This window comes from Mus caroli, unplaced genomic scaffold (genome assembly GCF_978045245.1).
Source record: "Mus caroli unplaced genomic scaffold, Mus_caroli_1 scaffold_11, whole genome shotgun sequence".
Lineage (NCBI taxonomy): Eukaryota > Metazoa > Chordata > Mammalia > Rodentia > Muridae > Mus > Mus caroli.
In genome coordinates, this window is record NW_028227266.1 from 41,671,964 (window position 1) to 41,699,706 (window position 27,743).

At 51.3% G+C, this 27,743-nt stretch overlaps 1 protein-coding gene across 1 annotated transcript in view; it reads left to right on the forward strand.

Annotated features, from left to right (window-relative positions):
- Nectin1 (nectin cell adhesion molecule 1) overlaps positions 1-16,599 on the forward strand; it is a 63,209-nt gene extending 46,610 nt beyond the window's left edge. The window contains exons 2-6 of the mRNA XM_021172451.3: positions 14-364; positions 854-1,156; positions 1,422-1,539; positions 3,078-3,229; positions 12,600-16,599. Of these exons, the coding sequence (XP_021028110.1) occupies positions 14-364; positions 854-1,156; positions 1,422-1,539; positions 3,078-3,229; positions 12,600-13,147 (1,472 nt within the window). The 3' untranslated portion in view covers positions 13,148-16,599. The remainder of the gene's footprint in view (positions 1-13; positions 365-853; positions 1,157-1,421; positions 1,540-3,077; positions 3,230-12,599) is intronic.
- Positions 16,600-27,743: the final 11,144 nt, after the last annotated feature.

Here is a 27,743-nt window from a genome sequence, read left to right on the forward strand (position 1 = left end):
TCCCCTCCACCAGGCACTCACACGCAGGTGGTGCAGGTGAACGACTCCATGTATGGCTTCATCGGCACAGATGTGGTACTGCACTGTAGCTTTGCCAACCCACTGCCCAGTGTGAAGATCACCCAGGTCACATGGCAGAAGGCCTCCAATGGCTCCAAGCAGAACATGGCCATCTACAACCCGACTATGGGTGTGTCTGTGCTGCCTCCCTACGAGAAACGAGTGGAGTTCCTGCGACCCTCCTTCATCGACGGCACCATCCGCCTCTCCGGTCTGGAGCTGGAGGACGAGGGCATGTACATCTGTGAATTTGCCACCTTCCCTACGGGCAACCGTGAAAGCCAGCTCAATCTCACTGTGATGGGTAAGCTGCCATGGGCCTCTTTTTCTTGCCTGTCTAGATGGCTTGGCCATCCTTAACATGTGCCACCATGGCCACAGACACCCCTGTTGGCATGGCACGCTCCCAGAAGTCCAGGCAGAGCGCCTCTGACTTGACGAGCCAGACTACCCAATTCCCCAAGGATCAGGGTGGGGCCTTAGCTTTGGACAAGGGACAGGCACTGTATTTAGTTTGGGGCTCCCACCAAGGGACATGTGTTGGAGAGTAGGAAGCAGGCAGGTGCTTTAAACACCATGGTAAGGAAGGAAGCTGAATACGCCAAGACTCTTAGAAGCCTAAAACCAGGTCTGTTTGCGCAGCAAGGAGGGTTTGCTGACACGTGAGGAACTTCCCAAGAGAAATTCTGGGAAGGGCTTGAGTGCAACACAGCTGGGAGGCAGAGGTGGCCAGGGTGGGTACCTAGCAGATGGCCAGGCCATTTCAACTAATGCCATCGTGTTGCCCCCGCAGCCAAACCCACCAATTGGATTGAGGGCACCCGGGCGGTGCTTCGAGCCAGGAAGGGACAGGATGACAAGGTTTTGGTGGCCACCTGCACCTCAGCCAATGGGAAGCCTCCCAGTGTGGTGTCCTGGGAAACACGGCTAAAGGGCGAGGCAGAGTTCCAGGAAATTCGGAACCCCAATGGCACCGTGACAGTCATCAGCCGTTACCGCTTGGTGCCCAGCAGGGAAGCCCACCGGCAGTCCCTGGCCTGCATTGTCAACTATCACCTGGACCGCTTCAGGGAGAGCCTTACGCTCAACGTGCAGTGTGAGCCAGGGCCAGGGGCCCTTTCCCATCCATTGCCCCCTGCCTTTCTCGTCTGTCCCCTAACCTCTCGCCACTACTTTCTCTTCCAAGATGCTGCAATCTCCCTGTCCCCTCCCTTGCAGCTTCCGCTGAGGTCCTGTGATACCTACTTGTTCTTGGTGCTCCCATGTCCTCACCATCCTCTTTCCTTAACCCTTTCTTCTATCCCTTCCCTGGCTTTTCCCCAGACCTCACCCTCTTCCAACATCCTCCCTTGCCTTCACAGATGAACCTGAGGTGACCATTGAGGGCTTTGATGGCAACTGGTACCTGCAGCGGACAGATGTGAAGCTCACGTGCAAAGCGGATGCTAACCCGCCAGCCACTGAGTACCACTGGACCACGTGAGTGCCGCGAGCTGGCCTGTCCCCTGAAAATACCCCCACAGAGGCCCAACCACCCACCTCTGGGGAGTAGGGAGGATTAGAATCTAAGCTCGGATTTTTCCGTAGGGGTCGGTTTAAGAGACCGCCACATGCGCACACATACTATGGACACACACTGCAGCATTTGAGTGCTTAGGTTTGGAACCTAATAATCCTGCCAGCAGGGGCTTCTCTCAACCTGCTTCCCTTCTCTCACTAATAGAGAGTTTTGTCATTTTCGTTTGGTGACTCAGCCTGAGTCACCCCACCCCAGTCCCCACTGCTTATTTTTATCAAGGTGTCCCCTGGGAAGCTGGTGTTCTGGAACACCCCAGTCTCTCTTTGTTCCTAGCCCTCCAGCAACCCCAGGTTCTCTGAGTGGAGGCAGCAGCAGGTCCCCTTGTCACACTGTCGCATGCTTGGTTTTACAGTCTGGTTCTTGACCTTCAGAGAGGAATCAAGCACAGCCCCTCTGGCCAACTTGGACATCTCAAGCGAGCGTTCTTTCCGCAGAGAGCTAGGTGGGACTCAGACAGGGTGTGTGGTAGAAGCTGAGAAAGTTGACATGGGTGACCAGAAGGCAACAGCTCAGAGTGAGTCTAGAGTTTTTCTAGGAAGTAGAGAGAGAGCCCTGACAGGCCCTCCCAGATACCTTCCATTTCTTGGCACAAAACTGCTTCTGAAGATGAGGTGGGCAGGGCCTGCTTGCCCTGCCAGCCCTGTAGCTGGAGTGGCTGCTGGCTTAGCTGAAGAACAGTGGACAAGAATGAAGGTCTTCCTTATTCGACAAACTCTTAAGGTGGTCTCCACATGGAAACATCTTAAGACATACCCAGCAATGGCTGGATTGTCAGTCGGAAGGAGCTCAGCCATGCCTGCCTGTCCATTGGACTAGCTTCTCCAAATGTACTTGGCTCAATGGCCCCACTAGAGGAAAGCTAGCTAGGGGTCAGGACCGAGGTATCTCTGTTGTCAACCCAAGGAGACAAAGGACAAACAAGGTCCCAGGAGCAGTGGAACTCTCTTGCAGCCTGCAGCTCCAGCTGGCTCAGGCTCTGTTGCTTCCTAGCTGTGTGTGTGTGTGTGTCCTTGGCCTTGGATCTCGGCTTTCATCTGATATGTGGGGGTAGTACCCACCTGCCTTGAATATATTTCAATGGTTTGATGATCAGACGTGAACAACCAGGCCTGGTGGCCCAAATCCTATAATCTCACTACCACAGGAGCCCAGTCGGGGTTGCTGCAAGTTCAGAACCAACCTGGGCTACATAACAAAGCCCTGTCTCAAAACAAAAAGACACAAAAACAGAGCAACAACAACAAAATATTGCCGAATAGTAGAAAACTGTGAGATACAAGAGGTTATTGTTGTTACTCTCTTCCTCTCCCTTCAACATACTCTAACAGACACACTCAGCAAAAGGGCTGGCAGATAGCACTTAAGCCAAGTGGATGCTCTAGGAACTTCTTGGGTCTGAAGAGTCATAACCCTTCACTGTGTCTCTGAATATCTACAGGTTGAATGGCTCCCTCCCCAAGGGTGTAGAGGCCCAGAACAGGACCCTCTTCTTCCGGGGACCTATCACCTACAGCTTGGCAGGAACCTACATCTGTGAGGCCACCAACCCTATTGGCACCCGATCAGGCCAGGTGGAGGTCAATATCACAGGTAAGAATCTCAGCCTCCCTGAAGAGCCCCATCCTCAGGTTCCTCCACGGCTGCACCCGCTCCGCTCATGGCATCGCGATGGGAAGTCTGCATCTTTTTCTCCCTTGCTTCTCTGGGGTTCAGGCCACAATTCTTTCTTTGCAGTTTTCTCTTTGCCTTACGTGGGGCTAAAGAGTACAGTCAGAGTGACGCTCAGTGAGAGAGGACAGCAAATGCTGCTTTCCGCAGTGGCATTTAGGGGAGTCATGCTGGCTTGGTGGGGCAGGTCTGCAGGTGGAGCCCATGACCTCCAAGTTCTGCAGCTGGAGGTGAGGAAACCCGTAGGGCTGCAGGGTGAGGCTCGCCTCAAGCAGAACACAAGACAGTGTCACTGGGGCTGGAGTGAGCATGCTCCCTGACAGCATTGGATACATATGTCTCCAGACCAAATTGCTCTTTTCCCAGATCTTTCTGTCATTACATGAGGGGGTCTGTCAGTCCGGGGAAATGAGCGCTTTTGATGTTCGGCATGGTGACTTCCCCTAGGACATGACCTGAGCAGGCCTCAACTGTGTAATGGGGGCAGTGTGACCTGCCTTGAAGGAAGGGCTCCTGTCCAGTGACACAGAATGTAGGTCACATAACCTAGCACAACTCAGTCTGTCAGTAAGTGGCCAGGGCTCTGTGATTATTGTCCTGACCTCCAGCATTAACATTGTCATTAGGGGGAGCATCAAAACAAAGGCACCAAGGACTAAATTGCCACCAAATGTCACAAGGGGGAGTGCCTGTAGTATCAAACCTAAGCTCTTTTGTCAGTTGAGAAAGTGTCACAAAGACCCTCTGCAAACAGGAAGGGACATCCCGCTGCCACCAAAGGAGACAGGATGTAACATGCGCAGAGTGACCTTGGGCTTCAGGAAGCTAGGTGATGGTCAGAGTTGTAGCTAGACACACGTCTGGCATTGAGCCTCTATCTCAAGAGTAAGATATCAACCGTGGGTCCGCTCCAAACACCACAAAGCAGCTGGAGCTCTCTAGTCACTGGAGACCTGTCCTTGGGGCTGTCCTGTCACCTAGGAACTATAGGATGGTGTGGTCACTCACAATTTTCTTCAACTCCCCGTCCCTGACTCTGAGACTTGTTTATAGGCACAGAGGTGCCAGGGCTGGAACCTGGTGACACCCAAGGTGACAGATAGGCCAGGTAGGGTTTGGGAGTTCCTATAGAGCAGCAGACATGCAGAAGAGAGCTGCCACACATTTCTTCCCTTCTGGCACAGTTTGGAGCCTCACAGGGGCCTAAGCTTTGGCTCTCAGGCTGTAGGATTGGATGAGGAAAAGCCCAGCCACCTCATTTGAGGAGTCACCATAATGTGTGTAACCAGTATATCATTCGAGGGACAGGAATGTGTTCCTATAAGGACCGTTCTTGGCTGTGTGGCCCCCAACAGGATCACCAACGTCACCACACCATCCCACTCTGCCACCCAGGCACTCTGGGAAAATAGCTGAATGGAAATTTGGAGGAAGTAAGGAGCCCCAAAGCATCTTCTCACTGATGCTACTTCTCAGCATGAGAAGACTGACCAGAGATCGTGCTGGGGCAAGTGTGCCCAGCCTCAGAGCCACAGATAACAGGAGAGTGATATCCTCCCTTCTCTGAAAGCCCAGGGACAAAGGCAGTGGGCACGAGGAAGGGCTGCTCCTTGGAGGCTCAGGTCCAGGAGCAGAAAGGAGGAGAAGGAAGAGGAAATTAGCCATAAAGAAGCTGCTCAGTACCAGTACTGGGTACCCAGTACTGGCTGTGGGACCTGTAGTCAGGTTTAGGTGGTGGTGTGTGATCTTCTGCATATAATTTCTGGAGTGTGCACAAAGCCAGGTGGTCTAAAACCACCCAGAGCTCCAGTTAGAAAAGGGTCCGTCATACCAGGGCTCTGTTGTTGGCAAATCTAATACCAGGAGCCAAGAGCCAAAAAAGCAAGGCAGTCCTTGAGCTCCTGATAGGAGCTGTAGGTCAGCCCTGCAGGGAGCAGCTTCCAGCCCTTCTAAGGGATTCAGCCAGATGTCCTAAGCTTTTCAGTGCTGTGCATTGTCTAGGTGGCCGACAACCTCACCGCCCTTTTCCCCACACCAGCAAGGGCCCTCTGAAATCTCTGGGGACCACCCCAAGGGGCACAGCTGGGCCCTGAGCTCCCAGCCCCACTGGTCTAAAGGCAATGCATGAGTGAGAAGGGTAAGTGGAAATTTAATATTTCATTCTGACCATCCTGTCAGGTAATAGCTTTGTCCTGAGTCCATCTGGAGAGAGGAATAGTGAGTGGCTGGGGTGGGGTAGGCAGGGAGAGCATGTAAGGTGAGAAGCTGGAACAGCAATGGTGGGCACAGAAGAAGGGCCTTGCGAACCTCCGGGAGACTCTCAGTGAAGCAGCCTAGTTGGGGGGGGGGGTGAGGTTGACCAGGACACTAGTTAAGTACCATCACAGAGAATGACCCCTAGTGTGAAGTAGGCCCATGCTGTGGCCAAGGGGAGGAGAAAGCTGAGCAGACAAGCCAGTGGAATTTGTGGATACAGTTAACAGCATCTGGCCACTCAAAGAAGCCCATTTGCAAGGCCCTTGTGCTGAGAAGCAGTTTCAGAGTCCCGGGTCAGCGGTCCCACAGTGTAGTAGATAGAGCCCTTCTTCCATAAGGGCTAACAGTCAGTGTGGGGAGGGACCCAGGGTACGGCCTTGACCAAACAGGAGTCGCTTCTGCCCTTAAGGGTGTTGGGAAGAAAGCCGCAGGTTGGCCTCTTGCCACTCCCAAGAGCAGGGAGGGGAAGCCACTCAAGTTCACAGTGTCTGTCCCAACTCTTACTTCTGGTGATGTCTGGGCTCATCCTGTGGGCATGCCAGTCAGGCCAGTTCTTTGGACCAAGGTTGGTCGGCCTTCCCAGGGAGTGTCTCTTGCAAGTGTACGTGTCCAGACATGACTGTGGGTGTGTTCTCCTGTAAGCATGTGCGAGCCAGTGTGAGCAGGCAAGCCGCTGTCTGCCTGCTGAGTGTGCAAACGGAAGCCTGGGGCTATGCTGAGGGCAAATGGGCCGCCTCCAAGCCAGCAAATGGCAGTGTGTTTGGGAATCCGAGGATGCAGCTGCATTTGTACCTCTGGGAGTTCTTCCTCCAGCTTGCAGGAGCCCTGTCAGACACCATAGGAACTACAAAGCTGCTTCAGCTACCAGAAGAGGACAGCAGGGCTTCCCAGAGTATGACCCCAGGCCTTCCCATCTTCCCTGTGGCTGGCCTCACTGCATGCTGGGAAATGTAGTTCTCACAACTTTCTGGCTTGATCTGATGTAGGTCATTTCCTGCCTGCCAAAATATCCAGCATTGGTTATGGAAGCAAGCCCAGACATTCCCTTTGACCCTAGATCCTAGCTCCAGACTATAAACCCTAAGTCTGGTTCACCTTAGGTCCATCCAAAGCCCCCTCACACTGGGCCACCCATCTTAGTCTCAGAACTGGGGATCCAGAATGAAAGGTTCATTGCTCTGAGGTCCTGTCCATCCCAGGTCCCCAGAGAGAAGTCTGCAAACCTTCAGAAGCAGGGCCAAGTGGACCACTTTGTAGAAGGATGTGAGAGGGACCAGCTGGGCCCCCGACAGCAGGAACAAATGTCCCCACTGTGGCTCTTCCTTCTCCACCCAGCTGTGGCGCTTGTCGGTCTGCTTTGGGTGAAGAAGCTGCTGGCTGACCACGACAAGTGGAAGGGGAGAGGGGAGGGGCAGGATGCCCCCTTACCCGCTCTGAACATGAATTAAGTTCCCGTAATGATCCCTTCCCTCTGCCTCCCTTTGGCGCTTTTATTTTGACATCTCAGCCATCCCTCTGCTCCACACAGACCTGACCTTAAAGTAGTTAAAATATCGTGGGTTCCCTTTGGTCCCAAAAGATCCCCCAGGCACAGTAAACCTCATTAGAGCTTAGGAAAAAAAAAGTAGAGGACTTGGGCAGGGGAGGTCAGAGGTAGAGAACCAAGCATAATCTGCCCCTAAGCTACTGCTCCTCCCACCACGATTCTTACAAATGAGGTCCCCAATGTGTCCCAGGCCCACTTTATCTGTGGACTGAATGCTGGCCCCACTAAGGCAGAGCCATGGCATGAGACTGTGTCCTTTTATCCAGCAAGGATGTCTTTGCCGTGTAATCTAGGCACTTAGGACAAATCAATGAGCAAAGCAGACCCAACTCTGTCCTTGGAAAGCTTATGGGGTCCTGAAGGGGACATAGGCAAAGGAACAGTGGGAAGGAGTTTGCTGTGCTGCTGACATTGCAATTATAAGTACGGTGGATGAGGAAAGTGACCCTGGGGAGGTGGTGTTCAACCCAAGCCCTGAAGGGGATGATAGCATGACGCTCCCGTCCAGGACAATGAGCCCTCAGCTTGCAGAAAAGCAGGACAAGATGGTGTAAGTGCTTGGCAGGGCACGGGTCATAGAGAGCATTCTAGGCTCTGTAGCTTTGGCTTTCTCTGAGAGTAAAACAGAGTCAATGAGGGGCTGTGGGCAGGGTAGCGATGGGATGTGACTTACACGTTAATGGGATTTTACTGGCTGCTGTATCAAATGCAGTCTATAGAAGCAAAGGGGAGAGAGCAGTTGGGTGTCGATAGCCATAAATAATCCAGGTGAGAGATGGCGGTGTCTTGAATGAGGGTGGTGGGGATAGAATGGTAAAAAGCGCCTAGATTCTAGATTTATTTCGAAATATAATTTACAGAGTAGTTTGGGACACCAACCATTCTCATCAGACAGATGATACAGCAAACCCTGTCATCCTGTGATTAGTGGGGTCAGAAAATCCAATCTAGCCGAGTTAAATGTAAGAGCGCGGTATTTTTCATTGGTTCTTCACTGGGAGAGCAGGGAGGTAACCGCGGTGGAACTTACGTGTGCACAGCGGCCGCGCTTCAGTGAGTCAGCCGCCAAAGGACAGGCGGCCACTTCTCCCAGCCTCTTCCCTTATTCCGACTGGAAGGAGAACCAGAACCCACTGTGGTTAATCGTAACCTGCGCTTATTAGCAATGAGTTTGTACTTAATAGACTTGGATCTGACATCGTTTAAAATACAGCGAAAGATGCAAAGCCGTCGGTCCATAGGAAGTCTACAGAGGAAGAGTTAAACATGAACTACAGAACTGAAGCATGGTGGAGGCATTGCAGCAGGGCGTGTGGTGTGAGCGCAGGCTTGTTTGTGGTTAGGGACTCACTCGAGGCTGGTTCTGTATTCCCAGCTACTTTGGAAGCTGAGGCCAAAGGATCACAGGTTCAAGGACAGCCTGAGAAACTTACCAAGACCCTATCTCAAAAAATGAAGTAAGGGCTGGTGAGATGGCTCAGTGGGTAAGAGCACCCGACTGCTCTTCCGAAGGTCCAGAGTTCAAATCCCAGCAACCACATGGTGGCTCACAACCATCCGTAATGAGATCTGGCGCCCTCTTCTGGAGTGTCTGAAGACAGCTACAGTGTACTTACATATAATAAATAAATTTTAAAAAAATGAAGTAAAAAGTGGTTAAGAATATAATCTGGTGGTAGAGTACTAGCTGGTGTCAGGCGCTTTGTTAAATCCTTAGTACTGCATACACACCGCAAACTGGAACTCAGATAGCAAACATAATGTATTAATCAGCTTTCTGGTACCTGTCATAAAATACATGAGATAATCAATTTAAAAAGAGGAAAGGTTTGCATACCGTTAATCCCAGCACTTGGGAGGCAGAGACAGGCAGAGCTCTATGGGTTCAAGGCTAGCCTGGTCTACATAGTGAGTTTCAGGACAGCCAAGGTTACGTTGTGAGATACTTGTCAGGTCAGGGGGTGCAGGGAGGTAGTTGGGGAGGGGAGGGGAGTACACTCTAGCTCACAGTTTCAAAAGTTGCAGTCTATGACTGGTATGACCCGTTGCATTATTGCCTATGACGAGACAGTGTATCATAGAAAGAATGTGACTGTAGAATGACTCATTCACTCTGTGGAAGGCAGCAAGCAGACAAGAGACAGGGTCTCCATAGCCCTTTCAAGGGTACACCCCTAGTGACTGGACTTTCTACAGCTCTAAAGGTTCCACCACCTTCCAGTAGTGCCATGAACTAGCAACCAAGCCTTTTGCACTGGGGCCTTTGGTAGGGACAGTCGTCCAAATCACAGCAGTCAGCAATGAAGGTGCATGAGAGGAGCTTGGCAGGCCAGGTTCTAAGACCCAGCAGGCAATGGGGACTTACTGCTGGTCTTTGAGACAGAGTGGTCATGTCTTTCCAATGGGAATTAATCTGCTGACTGGGTGGGGCAACCAAGAGTAGAGACTCAGTAAAGGTGAGAGGCCCACAAATGTTCTACCACAACAAAACCCAGAGAGGAACTCAGAGTGGACAAATGGTGGTGCTCGTGGGAGCCCAGGGGAAGCCTGGTGAATAGAGAGAATGAGAAAGGACAGCTAGCCATGTTGGAACAGGTGGGAATTTTGAGTTGGTGGTCCCAGAGGTTTCTTGACTCTATAATCTAACTGTTAGTTCTCCGGGATGGTCCTGTCTTCTGGAAGCTGGGAAACCATCCTGTGTGTGTCTGTCATACTCCAGGGGTATGGGAGAAAGTGAAGGGCTCCAGTGTGTCATCTAAGCCAATGTTTCTCAAAGTGTTTGTCCAGCTGTTTTTGCTGACCTCTGAGTAACGGCTCAAGGTTCCAGGAAGTACAGTTTGGAAAACTATCCCAGAGACCTTCAGAGATACAGTTCTGTGGCTGAGTGGGAGCTGTGTACTTGAGGTGGCTTGAGAAGCCAGGAGGATCTCAGTTAAGTCACAGAATAAAGCTGAGTTCTGTCCTGAGCAGAGACAGCAATGCCCGTAGGTCCAAAGATAAAGCCTCCGCAGGGACAGCCAGAGAAAGCCCACAGTGCAGGTGGTTACAGAGCATTGAAAGGAAAAGCCAAGGACTCAGGGCTCTACCTCTGCAGGCTGGTCCTTCCATCTAGATGCCTCGATTACTGTCTTGGCCTCTCTGAGCCCACACCATCATCCTTCAAGGCTGGACAAAGTCTAGCCTCCAAGAAACCTTTGTGAGTTGCGTGCCTCAGGGTTCTTATTCTCTTATTCCCTGAGCACTTCACTGTCAGCTCCCTCCGTGTCTGCTTGCTGCAGTGATCCCAGGCATTCCTTTGGCTCTATAGCAATGCTATGACTAGAGAGAAAAAACAGTCGGTGGATATTTGCTAACTGAATAAGGAAGTAGACAGGTGAAAATTGGCCAGGAGTGGTGGCTCAGAACCTCAACGGTCAGGAGGCTGAGCTAGGAAGGTCGTAAGTTCAAAGCCAACATGGGTTAATGAGACCTTGTTTCAAACCAACCAAGCAAAGAAAGACACAGAGGCAGATGGAGAGGACTTTATCTGAGGACTGGAGCTGGGGAGGCAGGCTGAGAACACAGATTTAGTAAGGGATTTCCTTTCTAAGGACAGTGGGACCCAGTAAACCATGATGAGCTCCCAGAGAGGGTTGCAAGAGAAGCAGTCAAAACAGCTCTCAGTAAACACTTCAACTCTCTCAGTAAACTCTGTGACCTGCTCTGAGGACACAGTGGGGACTAGTGGGGATCCAAATCCTCTGGGCTTGTGCTTTTCTCAGACAGCTCCAGCCTCAGGAGCTTCTGGGCGGCCACAGCTCAGCCATGTGACCTCAGGCAAGTGTCCCGGACCCTGTCCCCTTTTGAGGCCCCTGTGTTTTCACTAGCCCTCCCAGCCTGAGCAACATGAAAACCTCTTCCCCCACCCAGGACCTCCGCCCTGCTCCTGCCTGCTTGCCAGTAGCACCCCACACACTCACATGGGGCCCGTGGGAGGCGTGTGATTCCGATGGAGTGAATGATGCTGAATCAGGGAGTGAGCTGGCTGCAGCAGGCTTCCAGGAGCAGACACATGGGCCCAGACAGATCCCGTACCTTGACCCTGGCCCTCCTGAGCCAGACCAGGAAGAGGCCTGGACAGCAGCCTTCCTTCCATGCGTGCCCTGGGTCTACACCCCAGCTCCTTCCTGAGGCCAGTCATGGTCTCCGGTGCCACCCTGTGGTGGTGCTGGGAACTGTCTCCCTGTGTCCTGCCCTAGGACCTCTTGGCCTCTGGCCTGGCCTGGCCTGGACTGACTTCATATTCACTCATCCACCTCCCAGGCCTCAGAGGGGGGCGGAAAAAAAGAGACAACAGGGTTGAAAAGAAGGCCACCATCCACCTCCCCCTTCCATCTTCTTCTGGTCTTTTTGTCTTTTTCTGCCTTTATTGCCTTTTAATTTCCACTCTGCATTGTTGACTTTTCATTTTTCCTTTGTATTTTCTTTTTCTTTTTCTTTTTTTTAGATAGTCTTGATCTATAGCCCAAACTGCCCTTGAACTTATAGCAACCCCCCTGCCTTAGTCTCTCACATCCTGAAGTAACAAGTATGAGCTATTATGCCTGGATCAGACAGTCCTCATTATCTGCATATCCTTCCGCATACATTTGTGCCTGGCAAAGCCTGTGGGACATGGAACATGCTCTCACATATGTATCCTCCTGATGTGTGATACACATGTAGTCCTCTGTATCCCCTTTCTGCCTGTCCCTGCTCTGTGCCTACCATCTGTCACTTTGGATGTTTCAACCCTGTAGCCCAAGCTAGCAATCCCAACAGGTCTCTACCTTGCCCTGCAGGACCAGACCACAACCAAAAAGTCACAGCGCTTGTTTGTAGCACACTGGCAGGCAGTTGGCACTCACAGGCCGTCGGCTGAGCCAAAACTTGGGAATCTGCTTTCTATCTGTCCTGAAGACAAAAGGAATTAGTCTGGAATACCTACTAGGCTCCTGCTGTTGGGACAGTCACTTCTATATGTCAGGCAAAGGGACACTGGTGGCACGTGCATAAGGTTGATATGAAAAAAAAAAAAAAGGCAGGATGATTTCTAATTGGGCCTTTGGGTAAGTTAACCTCGATAGCCATCTCCTGCATTGAATAGAAATGAACAGCAGGCCGCCTTGGAGGTTGGTGACCGTGAGGGACACACAGTTGGGTGCATGCAGATGTGCCTCTGCACCAAGGTAGAATAGGACAGAACTAATGCCACCTTCAGGGATTGTCAGGATGGAAGGCTGGGCGCTCTGAGTACATCAGCTGTCTCTCCTCCTCTGCCTGCCTGGCTCCCAATGCTGCAGCTGACCTCAGGAAGGTGGGGTGCTAAGGGGCCTCTGGAATCAGAACTGCTCAAACTCGGGGTGTGGACATCCTGTCCTGGGCTTTTCCCTCCCCTGCCTCCCTACGCCCTCGCTGACTTCTGAAGAGCAGACACTGACGCTACCCCCTCCATCTCTTTTCCTCACCCAGAATTCCCCTACACCCCGACTCCTGAACACGGGCGGCGCGCAGGGCAGATGCCCACAGCCATCATTGGGGGCGTGGCAGGGAGTGTCCTGCTGGTGCTGATTGTGGTCGGAGGGATCATAGTGGCCCTGCGCAGGCGCCGGCACACCTTCAAGGGTGACTACAGCACCAAGAAGCACGTGTATGGCAACGGCTACAGCAAAGCAGGCATCCCACAGCATCACCCACCCATGGCACAGAACCTGCAGTACCCAGATGACTCGGATGATGAAAAGAAGGCCGGCCCATTGGGCGGAAGCAGCTATGAGGAGGAAGAGGAGGAGGAGGGTGGTGGAGGAGGAGGCGAACGCAAGGTGGGCGGCCCCCACCCCAAATATGACGAGGATGCCAAACGGCCCTACTTCACTGTGGATGAGGCTGAGGCCCGTCAGGACGGCTATGGGGACCGGACTCTGGGCTACCAGTATGACCCTGAACAGCTGGACTTGGCTGAGAACATGGTTTCTCAGAACGACGGGTCTTTCATTTCCAAGAAAGAGTGGTATGTGTAGCCCCGCCTTCTGGAGCCTCTGTCTGTGCCCACTTCTCCCTGGCCCCTACCCGCACGCCCCCTGCCCATCCCCACAGCCCACTGCCCCAGGAGCTCCACAGAGACTTGACCAGCTGCCCTAAACCAGCCCCAAACTCCTGAGGAGTCAGAGGAGCTCAGGGCAGACCCCCACTTGGCTTCGTTTTTTGTTTTTGTTTTGTTTTTTTTTTTTTCCTCCTTCACCCACCCTTCCCCCTGGTGTTGTGTTCGACCGTGGCTTTGGTGTTGCTGTATCTTTCCTTTAAGGACCCCTTCCACTGCCCTGTGTGTAGGGAGCCCTGTTCTTGTCTTGTGTACTTGGGCATCCCTCCAGGGTTTGGGGAGCCAGTCCTCTCCCACCCCCCAACACTGGAATGTGTTTGTGTTCTCTCCGTTGGGAATGGAGGGCAAAGGGAGCTTCGAGATGAAGAGCACCCTCACCCCCACCCGATATGCTGCTCCTCTTCTCAGAAAGATGTAACCCAAGCCCCCACTAAGCTGATGCAGCCAGTGCACCTAAGAGGTTTTAGAGGAGTTCTCCGTGGTACCCAGGGGACTCTTGTGTGGGGAATAATGGAGCTGAGGGTTCTGCTGGGGTCCTGGGCAGTGTGTTTTCCTGGTGAGGGTGGTTTTATGTTTTCTTTTTCTTTTTTCTTTCTGGCCCCCCAAATGGAGTTGGCGTAGCTCTCATATACCCCTCTCTGTTACGCCCAGTGGGTGACCCCAGGTGGATTCTACCCACAGTTCCTATATGCCTCTGCCAACATATGCACACATATCCATGCACACATCCCTGGGTCTATGCCAACCTCTCACGCCCTGCCCAGGCTGAACACTGCCCAAGGCCCAACCCTCTGCTCCACCTCTTACCCGTTTCCCAGCTCAGGAAGGGATCAGCCCACAGAAGCTTTCAGAGTCAGCTAGGATGAACCTCTCACCCCCACCCACCCCGAAAGCCACTCTACAATTTCAGTGTAGCTCCAACCTTTCCTGACAATGTACACATTTCTCAGATTTCTCCTTATCTGTCAAGTGCTAGCAACACTTGACTCTTCTGGAAAGTCAGGGCTGGGATCCCAGGAAGGAATGCGAGGCACGGAATTATTGATACGGAGAAGGCTGCTTTGTGGAAACTCTGCAAACACAATTGAAGGGCGACTGCTAGCGTCTCATACGGGAAGGCTGGCCTAGATGTCTCGGGTCTCAAAGAAAGTGTAGGGGCACCGGGGACCTGCTGCGTATCAACAGACTGACCCCTGCTCACTTTCTCCTGGTGCCAGACTGGCAAGATGGCCACGTAGAAGGGCCTTTGCATGCAGACTCCCTCTTTGAATGGGATTCTGGCTTTGTCAGCCATTCGGGGCTGGGCCTTCCCTTGAGTGCATGGAAAAAGGTCTCCCCACCCCACCCCAGCCCTCTGTCCCCAAGCTCAAAGTGCCTCGGTTTCTCCATCTGTGCCCCCAGATTACCCTCATTCTAAATGGGCATCCCTAGGGCCTGCCTGTCAGAATCTCAGCCAACTCAGCCCTAGGTGACACTCGCTGAGGGATCACAAACATTGGGGAGAGGGAGGCAGACCATTCTGTGCCCCACGGGCACTGACCCACCCTGCCATAGGCTTCCTAAGGGAGCCCCAGTCCACACCCCACTCCTCCCTGGTGCTGCTATTGAGTTCCCAGTCCAAGCGCCATCTCTGGCACCCCTTACTCAGCCCACCAGCTGGGGCTCTTCTGCCAGGCCCTCACTGCCCTAGTCCCAGCCCAGGCCGCCCAGTAGCCACGTAGCAGAAGTCTGAAGCCATGCCAGCCCTGGGGCGGCTCTCTGTCTTGGCATTGGGGACACTAGATGGGGTGAAGTTTGGGGAAGAAAATTCTGGGGCCTTTCTAGCCACAGGGAGAAGGAAGATGGAGGAGCTGGGCTGCTTCTCCCAGAGGTATTAGTGTCCTTTCCATGTCACCGCTCATCCTGTTCCTCATACCACTCTGTCCCTCTCCTTGGTCCCCCTCCCCCACCCCCAAGGCAGGAGGCAGAACCCTGACTGCCCCATAGGGGTATTTCTGTCCCTATGGGGCCATAAGACTGAAAGACTCACCCTCCCGAGTCTCTCTCACCTTTCACGGTCATCCCCTACCCCTTGTCTTGTGATGGATCGAGGAGGCCCTGGGCCTGGACAAAGCACCTGAGCTCCCTGTACAAACCTGCACGCCTTTCCCCCAAGCAAAGCACAATTTATAGGGTCCATGCAGCAGGATCTAGGATCCCCAGCCGTGGCACTGAGCGCTTCCAGGCGGCCGCCACCTGGGCTAAGAGAGGACAGGAGTCAGGGGTCGGTATCTGGGCCCAAGGAGGAGGGACTTTGCTTGCCCTGTGTTTGCGGGACAGTGGACACAGCCAGCTGACAGTGTGACAGAGCGGAGGGCATTCTGCTTCACCTTCATGCTCCCCCCCCACCCCCACCCAGCACAGCTGAGCTTCTGCCAGACTGCGGAGAGTAAACTTGGTGTGTTACCTGCCCAGACCCCTCCGGATGTCGTCCCTAGCTGCCCTTCCCCTCCTGTCCCTCCCCTGCCCCCGGACCCCTGTTTCCCTACAGATTTTGGTATTGTTCTGGTGTGCAACAACCCTCTGAGTCTCTTTTACCAGAAGGACCTGAAAAACAGCAACACACAATTAGTGAACACACACCTAGCACACCAACACACGCCTTCCACAGACCAAGCACAGGTGTGTGTGTGTGTGTGTGTGTGTGTGTGTGTGTGCACAAGTACACACATAAACGAGAAACCCGTACTAATTAATGCTTGGGCCCCCAAGCCCTGGGAAGGCGCACCCTCTGCCAGCCACCCCAGCGTGCCCCAGTCACTGGTGCAATAACCTTCCTGCCATCGTCCAGGTGGGAGAATCAGGACTCACGTCAGGTGGGTGAGGCCACCCCTCTGAGCCCAGCAGACACTGCATCCCTTTCCTGGGAGGAGGGGGGTGCTCCCAGGCCTCTGGGGGGTCCAGGTAGAGACTTCCCCAAGCCTAACTGCCAACTGAAACCCTCTCCTGGTGAGGGCAGGTGGCTCCAGCTGACCTGGGCCAGAGACACCCAGAGGTGAGGAACCGGCCCCACTGATGCTGCTTTCTGACCCCAGCTGTGAAGAGTGGGCTGGGGGGAAGAGGGTGACTTTTTTTTTTAAACAAATGAAAACAAAATCCAGGAGAAGCTGCCACCCTCGCCTGAGTGTGACTAAGCTTCCTTTGCCTCAGTTTCTATGTCACTGTTTTCCTCTTTGGTCCTGGGGACAGCCCAGCAGATTCCCCTGGTCCTGACCTGGAGGGGGGGAGGGGTTGCCCCGCCCTCTTTTACTTGTATTAAAAAAAAAAAAAGATGGGTTGAAAATGTACTGAGAAAAAAAATGTACTTTTTTATAAATAAAGTGTTTAAAACAAGCCCAAGTGCCTCTTGTCACTGCAGTGGGGTGTGAGCAAGAGAAGGAGACAGACAGCCGGACAGCGGGGACGACAAAGGGGGCACCACAAATAGCCAGAGTACCTGATTCTATGATAGGGACTCATTGAGGGGCCACATGGCCACCTTGCGGGCTGCAATGGAGCTATCCCAGGAGACATGAGCTGCACAGGGCACAGGGGGATGGATGGATGGCATCTGCTGGCCAGGGCCAAGGCATGGGGGTGTGGGGCAAGAACTGGATGACAAAACTGCACAGCTGAGGAAGGAAGGCCTGCTCCAGCTAGAGTCATAGGCAGTCCCTGCTCCAGAGCTCTTATGTCAGTCACCACCCCTCCCCAGGTCGCTCTCCTCTTGCCCACTTCCTTAGAGTTCTGTTCCTCCCTGCCAGGTCCCCTGTGGCTCTGAGGAGCCCCGCAGTGGAGCACCTGCTGTGTTCCATCCCTGGAGACAGAAGAGGGGGCTCCAGCCTTTCCTCTTCTATTCTGAGGACACAGCCCTGTCTCCCAGCAGCTCCTCTTGGTCCTAGCTTTACCCTCTCTCTCCCAGGAGGCTGGTTGGAAGGAGCTCTTCTCTGGACCCTCCATTCCCTCCTCCTCTTCCTCCTCCTCCTCTTCTTCCTCCTCCTCCTCTTTCTCCTCTTCCTCCTTTTCCTCCTCCTCTTCGTCCTCTCCATACCAGCACCATCTGCTTCCCATCCCCTGGGCTGGAATGCAGGACAAATCAACCCAGAGGGTGGGAGGGCAGGAGCTTCAGGGACTGCCCCCTCCTACTCACCCCTGGTGGCATCCCCTTTCACCAAGATCCACCCCATGGAGCCTTGGGCTCCTGGAAGTGGGGATGGGGTGAGGGGCAGGGACCACAGAAGCCAAGGGGACTGCTTAGCAGAAAGATCTCAGGTTTGCGTGGGAACAAGGCCACCTCCTCCATACCTAAGACTTGGGCAGTACAGAAAGGCAGAATCCAGCGTGGAAAAAGCGGAGCCCACAGCTGTCAACAGCTGGCTGAGCCCCTCACTGGAAAGCTAAACCAAGGACCCCAGGACAGAGCTGTGTTTAGGGTGTTGATATTCGAATGGGATGCAAATTGGTTGTCTGAGCGTTTATTTCCTCAGTTTTTCAGGCTGTCTGTTTAAGTTAATTTTTAATTTGTGCGAGCAATAAATGCTTAATTACATTATTAATATATTGGAAGAGAGCAGTGGACAGAACATCCTAATTGGCATTTAACTAGAGCGTTCCGGCAAATTAGCCAAGACTTTCTCCCGCTTCGAAGAAGGAGGGCAAGCCAATTAGTCTCAGACACAGCCTCTGTGGGCGGAGCTTGGCCCTGGAGAAGCCAGACCACACCTTCCCCAGGCCTGAAACCTGATGTCTAACTGAAGAGAGCAGCATTCACACTCAGCCCCTTAGCTGAATCAGGGCTTAGGAGAACCTTCATGCTAGTTAGTTACACCATGGGTCCTCCTTCTGTCTACACCCAAAATCTTTGGCCAGTGCCCCAGACAAAGAGCGGAAACCTAAGGCTGGATGGCCCAAAGCAGTCCCTGCCTGCATAGGGCAAAGGATGCTTCCTGCATACCACCATTGCCCATGCCAAAGGCACTGGCAGACCATTCTCTGAGCAAATCTCCTGTTTCAGCAACTACAGGAGTAAACTTGACCTTCAGGATTCCGATATTTGATCGTGCAGTCTTTCACATTTTGGGTCACCAGAAGCCAGGCCACTATGCTAGTCTGATTATCCCCGCTCCAAGAATTCAGAGCAAAGGACCCTAGGTTCCAAATTAGTCATTGGCCTTCTGTGGCTACATAGGATGAGAATTACCAATTTTGTTTGAGAGGATGTGGCATGACCTTCTACCTTGACCTTGAATACATAGGGGCTGTGCAGCTATTGGTGGGTCACAAGTACTCTGGGCAGACAGCAGACCTTAGCATCTTTCATTATTTGTTCCATCTCACCTTAGTACACATTGCTAGTTTAACCCCCTCACTGTGTGTGTGGAGTGCTGAAGTCTAGAGAGAAAACTAGGGATGGATGAACTCAGACATACCCTGTAAGTGTATAATGAGCTCGCTCACAGGGAGAGCAGCGAATGGCAAGTGGGGTGTCAAGAAACTGGAGAAGGGGAAACAAGTTTCTGTTGACCAAAAAGCAACGCAAGCCCCCAGTGGAGCATAAGGTGGGCATGCAGGAGCTACACTGAGCATTGAGTAGAGGTGCCAGTCACATTAGACACATTGGGGAAAACTTCCTGGGAAAGATGTCAACGGATGGATGGTTTAAAAGAATGAGAAGGTCAGGCAATGGTGGCACACACTATTAATCCCAGCACTTGGAAGACAGAGGCATACAGATCTCTGAGTTCAAGGCCAGCCTGGTCCACAAAGAGAAAGCCATGCATAAATAAAACACACAAACACACACACACACACACACAATGAGAGGGATGTGGATGGTGAGACGGTGGAGGAAGGCCTCTGTTGGCTGACTAAGCACCAGCTGGACTCTGCTTCTGGAAACAACGCTGTACCTGCCTCCTTGCCCAGCAGCTTCTAGGAAACAGTCCTCGGGTTTGACCTGGGTGCTAACGTCTATGGTCCTCGAGCCCTATTATGTTCTCCCCCGCTCCAGACTCTTCATGACGGCCACGCCCAGGTCTTTAGGAGGCTGCTGTCTTACTCCTGGTCTGTACCAACTCCTAGATGATAATCAGAGGCATTGACCCCTCTTTTTATCTCTCTGACAACAACTTCTTTCCAAGTACACAAACACACACACACTCCACATCCCCTACCCTACCCCACCTCTGGCCTCATCATATCCAGTTCACTCTGAACTCCAGGCTAAGGCCAGCACAGAAGTTGTTATGTCTGCCTTGAGAAACAACACAATAGCATTTTCTATGCATACCTCGAGCTGCACTGAGCACAGATTACTTAACCCAGAATCAGCCAATGCATTAATTACTTGCCTTGTTGCTATGACAAAATACCTGACCAAAGCAATTTAAGGAAGAGTTTATTCTGATTCACTGTCTGACAGTGTGGTCCATTTCGGTGAAGGAGTCATGGCATCAGGAGCTTGAGGGCTGATGACATTGTATCCACAGTCGGGAAGCAGAGGGAATGAGTGCTGTGTTCAGTTCTTTTTTCTTTTTTTCTTTTTTTTTTTTAATTCGGGCTGCAACCTGAGCCTAGGGAATGGTGCTGCCCACATTTAGGATGGATCCTCCCAACTCAATTAATCTAGATAATCTCTCAGAGGTACTCCAAGAGATGTGTTCCACAGTGATTCTAAATCTTATCAAGTTGACAATTAAGATTAACCCTTACAGTTGAGGTTTTAAAACTCCAAGCCTCTCCCCAGGCAGATATAGGCAGAACCTTAGAACTTGGAAGCTTTTAACATGCAACCCCGGGACAGTTTAAAAGACAGTGAGATCCAAAGCCTCCAACAAGAAGTTGTGAATGTTCTCAGGTGTCAATCATGAAGAAGAGGAGGGTCCTGAGATAGGAGCATGATTAAGCCTGATGATGCTTGTCTGTAAGTCTGTAATCCTAGAAATCAGGAAGCTGGGGGAGGATTGTGAGTTCAAGGCAAGCCTTGGATAGAAAGCAAAACCCTAATGAAAGAGAAAGAGAGAGAGAGAGAGAGAAAGAGAGAGAGAGAGAGAGAGAGAGAGAGAGAGAGAGAGAGAGAGAGAGAGAGATCCATTGACTAATAACATGTGTAATATCTTGAATAGCAAAGTAAATGTTTGGTGACATAGGAAAATAGTACACATAGGGCTTAGGTACCAAATATGCCATTTATTATCATATGATCATTATTAACCCCCTTCATCACCATCCTCCAAGACCTAATTTCCTGCCTGATGATGCCTGTTACAGAGACCACCACCTGGAGGCAATTGGAGGGCCAGAAGATAGCCATAGCTGTAGGGAGGAATTCTGATGTTACACCACTCCTGGATGTGGGGCTCTGGGCACTTTCCAGAAGAGAAAGGAGGTTCCATAGGCCCTCTGTGAACAAAGATTCCGGGTCCATGGGGCTGGAGGAAGTGAATTCGCTTCAAGAAGGAAATTGACAGTTCCCTTGGGGCCCAGTTAGGGACACGAGAAAGGGGATGATAGAAAAGGGGAAGAGAGCAATGCTTATATCCTTCCTGCCATTTTCCCTGCCTAAGAACCAGCTCAAAGGTCCCGAAAAGGCATGTGTTCCACAATGAATGAAAACCATTTTTGTTTGTTTTGTTTTGTTTTGCTTTGAGAGGATGGCTGATTCAGACATCTGCAGGTCCCCCGATCTCCTCACGGTCAATTTCCTCTCAACCGGAGCATCTAGCCTATCTTGGTTAGCTTTCTTTCTATTGTTGGGGTAAAACACCAGGCCCTAGCGCAACTTAGAGGGGAAAGGGTTTATTCATCCATATGTCCACATCACAGTCCATCAGCTAAGGAAGTCATGGCAAGAACTCAGGCAGGAACCTAGAGGCAGGAACTGAAGTAGAAGCCGTGAAGGAGAGCTACTTTCTGACTTCTTCCCCAAATCTTGCTCAGCCTGCTTTCTTAATAGTCCAGGGCCATCCACCCATGGGCGAGCCACTCACAGTAGGCCAGTCTTCTGGCATCAATCATTGATTAAGAAAAAGCGCCACAGTGTTGCCCACAGGCCAATCTGATGGCTTCATTTTCTTTTTTTTTTTTTAATTAATTTCTTTATTTTATGTATACGATGAGTACACTGTAGCTGTACAGATGGTTGTGAGCCACATGCTGATGTGGTTGCGGGGAATTGAACTTAGGAGCTCTGCTTTGCTCTGGCCCCACTCACTTCTGCCCAAAGATTTATTATTATATAGAGAAGTACACTGTAGCTGACTTCAGACACACCAGAAGAGGACATCAGATCTCACTACAGATGGTTGTGAGCCACCATGTGGTTGCTGGGATTTGAACTCAGGGCCTTTGGAAGAGCAGTCAGTGCTCTTAGTCGTTGAGCCATCTCTCCAGCCCGGGTTCATTTTCTTAATTGAGGTCTCCTCTTCCCGAATGACTCTAGCTTGTGTCAAGTTGACATAAAGCTAGCCAGCACATAAGCTCTTTTGCATTTTACAACACCCTTAGGTTCCTCAGCCTCAGGAGAACTCCATAACCTGTAAGCCAAGGAGCAACAAGTGATGGAGCCACACAAGTTGCCTTCCTCACTGGACTGTCTATGACACAGGAGATGGAGAGGTTGTCTACCTCATCTCCAGTGCTAAGCAAAGAAGGACAGACAGTGGGTGCTCAGGAGAATTGAAGGCAAACTGAATTTATAAAAGTGACAGTCAAAAGAGACCCTTGGGTCATTCAGGCCAACCTCTCCACAGGGGGAGAAGGGCTACCCCAAGCATCTCCTGTTACCAGTGACCCTGCCTTACCCAGGGCTGTTCTGACTTGCAGAAAAAAATTTCCTCCCCAAGTCTCACTCACTGATCTGGACACACTGGATAATAACTCAGCCTGCCTCCTAGGATAACCCTTTGGATATTACAAAACTGTTTACAAAACTGCTTAGCCCTGACCTGATCATCAGACCACTGAGCCCCACAGCAGAGAGGCACCTCTTCTTGGGAGTCAGGCAAGGCTGGGCAATTGGTCAGCAACTCTGGGAAAGCATGATCTCAAGGCCAGTACAGAGCCAATACTCAAGCTGGCATCTCCCAGCCCTGGTCCCCTCTGGACCACAGTGACAATGACATGTCAGTGTGGGTTCATCTACCATGGGACTGCTGAGTGTGGGAGGCTGTTTGTATGTAAGGGCAGGGGTGTCTGAAATCTCTATGCCTTCCATTCAGTCTTACTGTGAACCTGAAATTACTCTAAAAAAAAAAAAATAGAGAGAGAGTCAATTCTTGACAAGCCCCAGTTGTTCCTGGGGGAATAAAACACCATCTCTCGTCCTCATTGGCACAGACAAAATACTGTTCACCTGCAACTGTGTGACCAGGATAAAGTGATGGTCAGGGATGGGAAATTGTGTGCCCTCTCTGATGCTGACCTGCCCACTCTTGTGCAGTGGCCACAGCCAAAGCAGCTGAGTTCATAGGGATGGCATGGGGCACAGAAAGGCTCAATCCTGGTGGTTGAGTTTCTGAGGTATATAGAGAAGGGGGGGAAAAAGGAAGATTGGAAGGAAAGGGAAGAAGGGAGTGAAGGGGGAGAGGGAGGGAAGGAAGACTAGAAGGGTAGGTGGGTGGATATGTAAATGGATAGGTAAGAACAGAGGAAGGGTGTGTGGGACAGATGGATGGATGGGACAGACAGAAGGATGGTTAGATGGAGTGAGTAAATGTATGGGTAGGTGTAAATGCCTGGGTTCTTCTATGCCCACCCTTACTCTGAAACAATGACGCCGAGACCTGGTATATTTATTAATGAGCTTCTTGTGCTGTGGCTGGGCAGGGCTCTCATCCACCCTAGCCCAACCATGCTGCCTCCCACCCAGCCACATAGCCCATTGCCTGCATCTTGGTCTCCTCCTGGCTACTCCTTCCCCATCTGTCCTCTCACAGTGACTCTCCCTGGGGAACTCATGGAGAATTGCCTCTTTCCCTGGCACCTACCAAGAGACCCCCTCACTGGGATTGAAAGTCCTCCCTCCTCTCCTGCCCAGCTGTTGGCTGATCAGCTCTTTAATAACCAATCAGAAGGGATGGAAAACTGATTTTACACAACACTGAGACAGGAGATGGTTGACAATGCCTAGGTCGGACTGCAGAGATCTCTGGGCATGAAAATCAGCATCTGAATGCACAGTGCACAAAACCCTCCCCCAGCAGGTAGGGAGGAAAGAAGAGCAATGGATGGGTGAATGTATGGATTAGATGAATGGTGGGTGGATGAGTATCAGGGAGTAAAAGGATGATGGATGGATGGGTGGGTAGATGGACAGACAGATGGATGAATCTTCATGTGTGCTTGCTCTAACATGGTCTCCCTTGACCTATTATACTAGGGCCGCCTATCTGCATCACCTGTGGTGGTTTTCATGCGGCTCGGCTACATTTTATCTCAATGATCAGGGCCAGCACTTCACCCTGTAGTCATCTTTTGGGGAGGTGATTTGCTCATCGGTTCTGCTCGCCACAAATGCTCACTGTGAACATGTGTGAAATGCGGTGAAAAGCAGCAGACAGAACCAAGTGTCAGCGGTAGGGACCTATGCACTCTGCTAGATGTCCTTGAGCTTTGTCTCAATCTATGTCCACAAGCTTGGAATGACTAAAGATGGTTCATAGAGCTAGCTGTTTGGCAAGCCGATCCGGGTGGTACCAACCACAGGCGGCTGTGTGGATCAATCTCCTTTCCCAGCATTCAACTTATATCCCTGGACTGATGGGATGTTCAGTCAGGCTTAGTCAAGATAATATCATTTCTTACCATAGCTTTTAGCTCTATTTGTCCCCCTAATTAGGACATCAGCTATTAGGACACTCATCAAAGGATGATGATTTGTACTGTACTCTACATAGGACAAGCCGTGGTGACCACCACCCCCTTGATATTTTCATTCCAGCTTCCATCTGGGTACAGTAGCTGGCATGTGTAGCCTTGGTAGCTAGGATCTCCGTACTGCTCCAACTTCATTAGTGCGGGGCTGGGACTAAATACAGAAAGAAAAGGCTATATTTACTTCAGAGCAAAGACTTCTGGGTGCCCCCCAAAGTTTCATCTGTACAAGTGGGGAATCTGGGGCGATAGCTCATGAAGGAACCTTTGCCTAGTATGGAAATGGCCTAGGGTTTGACTCCCCTGCACTGCAAAAATTAATTTTAAAAAAGAGATAGGAATTCGGAATATCCCAGGAGAACACGAGGATAGGTCTTAACTTCTGTTTTACTTTATAGGAAATCTTGAGTAAGAGTTAGTCAGTTGTAATTTTTAACCTCCTGCATTTGCCAAGGGTAAAGTGCTCATATCGTCTGTCAGGGTCAGCTCCACGTGCACACACGATCCCCACCAAGACAGGCTCACACATCACACCTTCAGGCAAGACCCTCCTCTGGAACCATTGGCCCTTTTCTTACAGTTTTGAAAGATTTATTTTATTATTATTATTAGTGTGTGTGTGCCTGCTCACAGGCTACAGTGTATTTATTCTGTGGACAGGGACACCTGTCTGAGATGACCACACGCTATGCACATTGTATCTAACCTAACTATTGTGCCTGCTGCCACCGACCTGAGAATGCACTGGAGACAGATGCAGCTCAGATGTAGCTGGGTTTGTCCTAGGGGAAGTCCTGGCAGCATCATATGCGGTCCAGTGGCTTTACTGCCTTGCACACTTGTGTGTGTTCCAGTGGCTCTACTGCCTTGTACATTTGCTATCATCTCTTTTCACTTTCAGTCATCTCGACAAGAACCTAATGGATGGAGTTTTATAGTGGCTTTAACTTGCATTTTTCTGATGACTAGTTATGTTTTGAGTGTTTTTTTTTTCATGACTATTAATGATTTGGGCTTTCAAAGGAGAGGTTGGTACCTGTATACCACAGTCTTCTTAGGGACATAGGAAGCACTGGGAACCAGAGGAGGATGGAGAGAGCAAGAAAGGGTGGGGGGAGGGGGATGACTAGTACCCTGGGGGAGGGGCTGTCCCAGAGAAGCAAGAAAACACCAACAGTAAGGAACCTGAGAGCTGGCATGGCTGGCTGCTTTACGGTGGTGTTAATAGTGACACCTTGACCACAAAATGTGGAGTTTACTCAGAACCTTCTTCTGTACGTCCTCCTGCCCCCCTACCCGTGGTCAGTTCCTAAGTAACTCAGAGTTTCTTGGGGGTAGCAAAAGGAAAGCAGTGGACATTTCTTCTCCAAATGACTATCAGGAGTTGCAGGGGAAGAGCATCTGTTAGAACTGGGCCCCAGGCAGGAGACAGGGAAAGCCCTGGAGAAGGCTGGGCTGAATCCCAGGCCTGAGCTCTCCTCCCTACTCTGCCTCATCTCACCAAGTGAGCTCTGGTTCCATGACAGAAACGAACAGGACTCTTTCTGCATGTGGAACAAAGAGCTTCGGACACGGGAGCATGGTGGCCTCCCCTGAGGTGCTCCTGGAGCAAAGCTTCAGGGGCAGGGCTGTAAGCTCCCAAGCTCGCCAAAGCTTCGCAGTGATGAATGGCCACGCCCCACTCCATGCCCTCTGCATCCACTGCAGTGGATGATGAGACCAGGTGCCTAGGATGACAGTGATAGAGGCTTGCGGAGGAATCTGATCTGCAGCTGCAGTTGGGGGAGGGACAACCCAATCACAGGGCTAGACCCACCTCACCTGTGACACTGCACACACACACACACACACACACACACACACACACACACACACACACAGCCCTTCTCGGAGGTCAGAGGCTGGCCCCAAAGCCTAAGCTGCTGGTGTTCTGCCCTGTGCCCTATTCCTTTGTCCTCGAAACTCAACACATGGCAATCCCCAGCCAAAGATCTATCGTCCAGTTTTTAGAAGATCGGCCATTCCTTGATCTCACTAGAGGAATAGATCCAGGGCTTCTGTCTACCCAAGTCCACAGATGTTCTGGCCTCCTATATAAAATAGTGCAGCATTCACACAGAGCCCATACAATCCTCCTGCATACCTCAAGACACCTTTAGAGTATTTGTAACACTGGTTGTGGCTGGGTGGCAGGTAAAGAGCTGTCATGGTGCATTGTTTCAAGGGTGATGACAAGGAAAAGTCTGCATGCGTTCAGTATAGAGGTCAACTTAGCTTTCTACTTCTGTGTGGAAGTACCTGAGAGAAATGTGATGGAAGGGAGGTTTCTGTGGCTCTCGGTTTCAGACTTTCACCTGCTCTGTCTCTAGGCCATCAGAGGGACCAAATGCCACATGATGGGGGGAAGGCTGCTTCCTTACTGTCAGGAAGCCAGGGCTGTCACAGTGGGCCTTTCCAGAGCATAGCCCAGTGACCCACTTCCTCTAGCCAAGCCACAGCTCCTGACAGCCATCAGCTGTGAACTTCTCAAAGATCAATTCTTTTTGAAGTTAGTGTACACTGGCCTTTCAATAGCACCAGGGACCAGATCTCCAACACAAATCCAAGGAGGTCATGTCAGCTCCAAACCATAGCCAATACCTTGTTTTCTGTCTTAAGGCAGAGTTTCCCCACCCTTTATGCAGCAGGGGATTCCCCTGACTTAGTTACTAAAGTGTTGAGATTACAGCCGAAAACAATTGCACTCAGCTACAATTATTTCTGAATACTTTCCTTATTGTTTACATTCACATCTCTATTGTTGAGGTGAGGCAGCATATGTGTGAAGGTTAGAAGACAGCATGCAAGACTCAGTTGCCTCCTTCCACCATGTGGGGTACAGATAGCAGACTCGGGGTTCCATGCACAAGCACCTCTACCCATTGGGTCACCTCACCAGCCTCCCTGGGCGATCACAGATATGGAGAGCTTATGGTGTAGAGCATTAGAACAGGTGGGACCTCAGCAATCATTTCTCCCACCCCAAATGAGGAAACTGAGGCCTGGGCACCTAAATGTGGTGAGAACACCTTACACGTGTGTGCTGTTTGAAGTCACAAAGTAATCAGATACTTCGATGACAGCTTGACCTACAGCATCACCAAGGGCCAGGTCCTGCTCAGAACACTTTACAGGGTCAGCCCTGGGAGGCATTAGTATTACAGCCATCACCCAGAGACACTGGAAAATGAAGAACAGACAAAGTTGTCCAAAGTCACAGCATCAGCTGGTTAGAAACTGGTCTTCTAACACCAGCCAGGCTGCTTCAAAGGCCACATGCTCCTCTAACCTCTTGGCAGTCCTGCCCTTTGCTAGCCACTACCACCATAAAGACTAAAGACAGGTAGAGGTTCTTGTGCAGTTGGTAGAGTGCTTGCCTAGCCACAGAGTCTACGGTTCAATCCCCAGCATAGCATAAACCAGACATGATGCTACACAGTTAAACCCAAGATTCTAGTGCCTGGGAAGCAGAGGTGGAAAGATCAGAAGTTCAAGGCCATCCTCAGCTCAGCTACATCCTATGTTTGAGGACAGCCTGGGCTACATGAGCCATGAATGTGGAAAGGAGCCTGGAGGGAGGAGAGGAG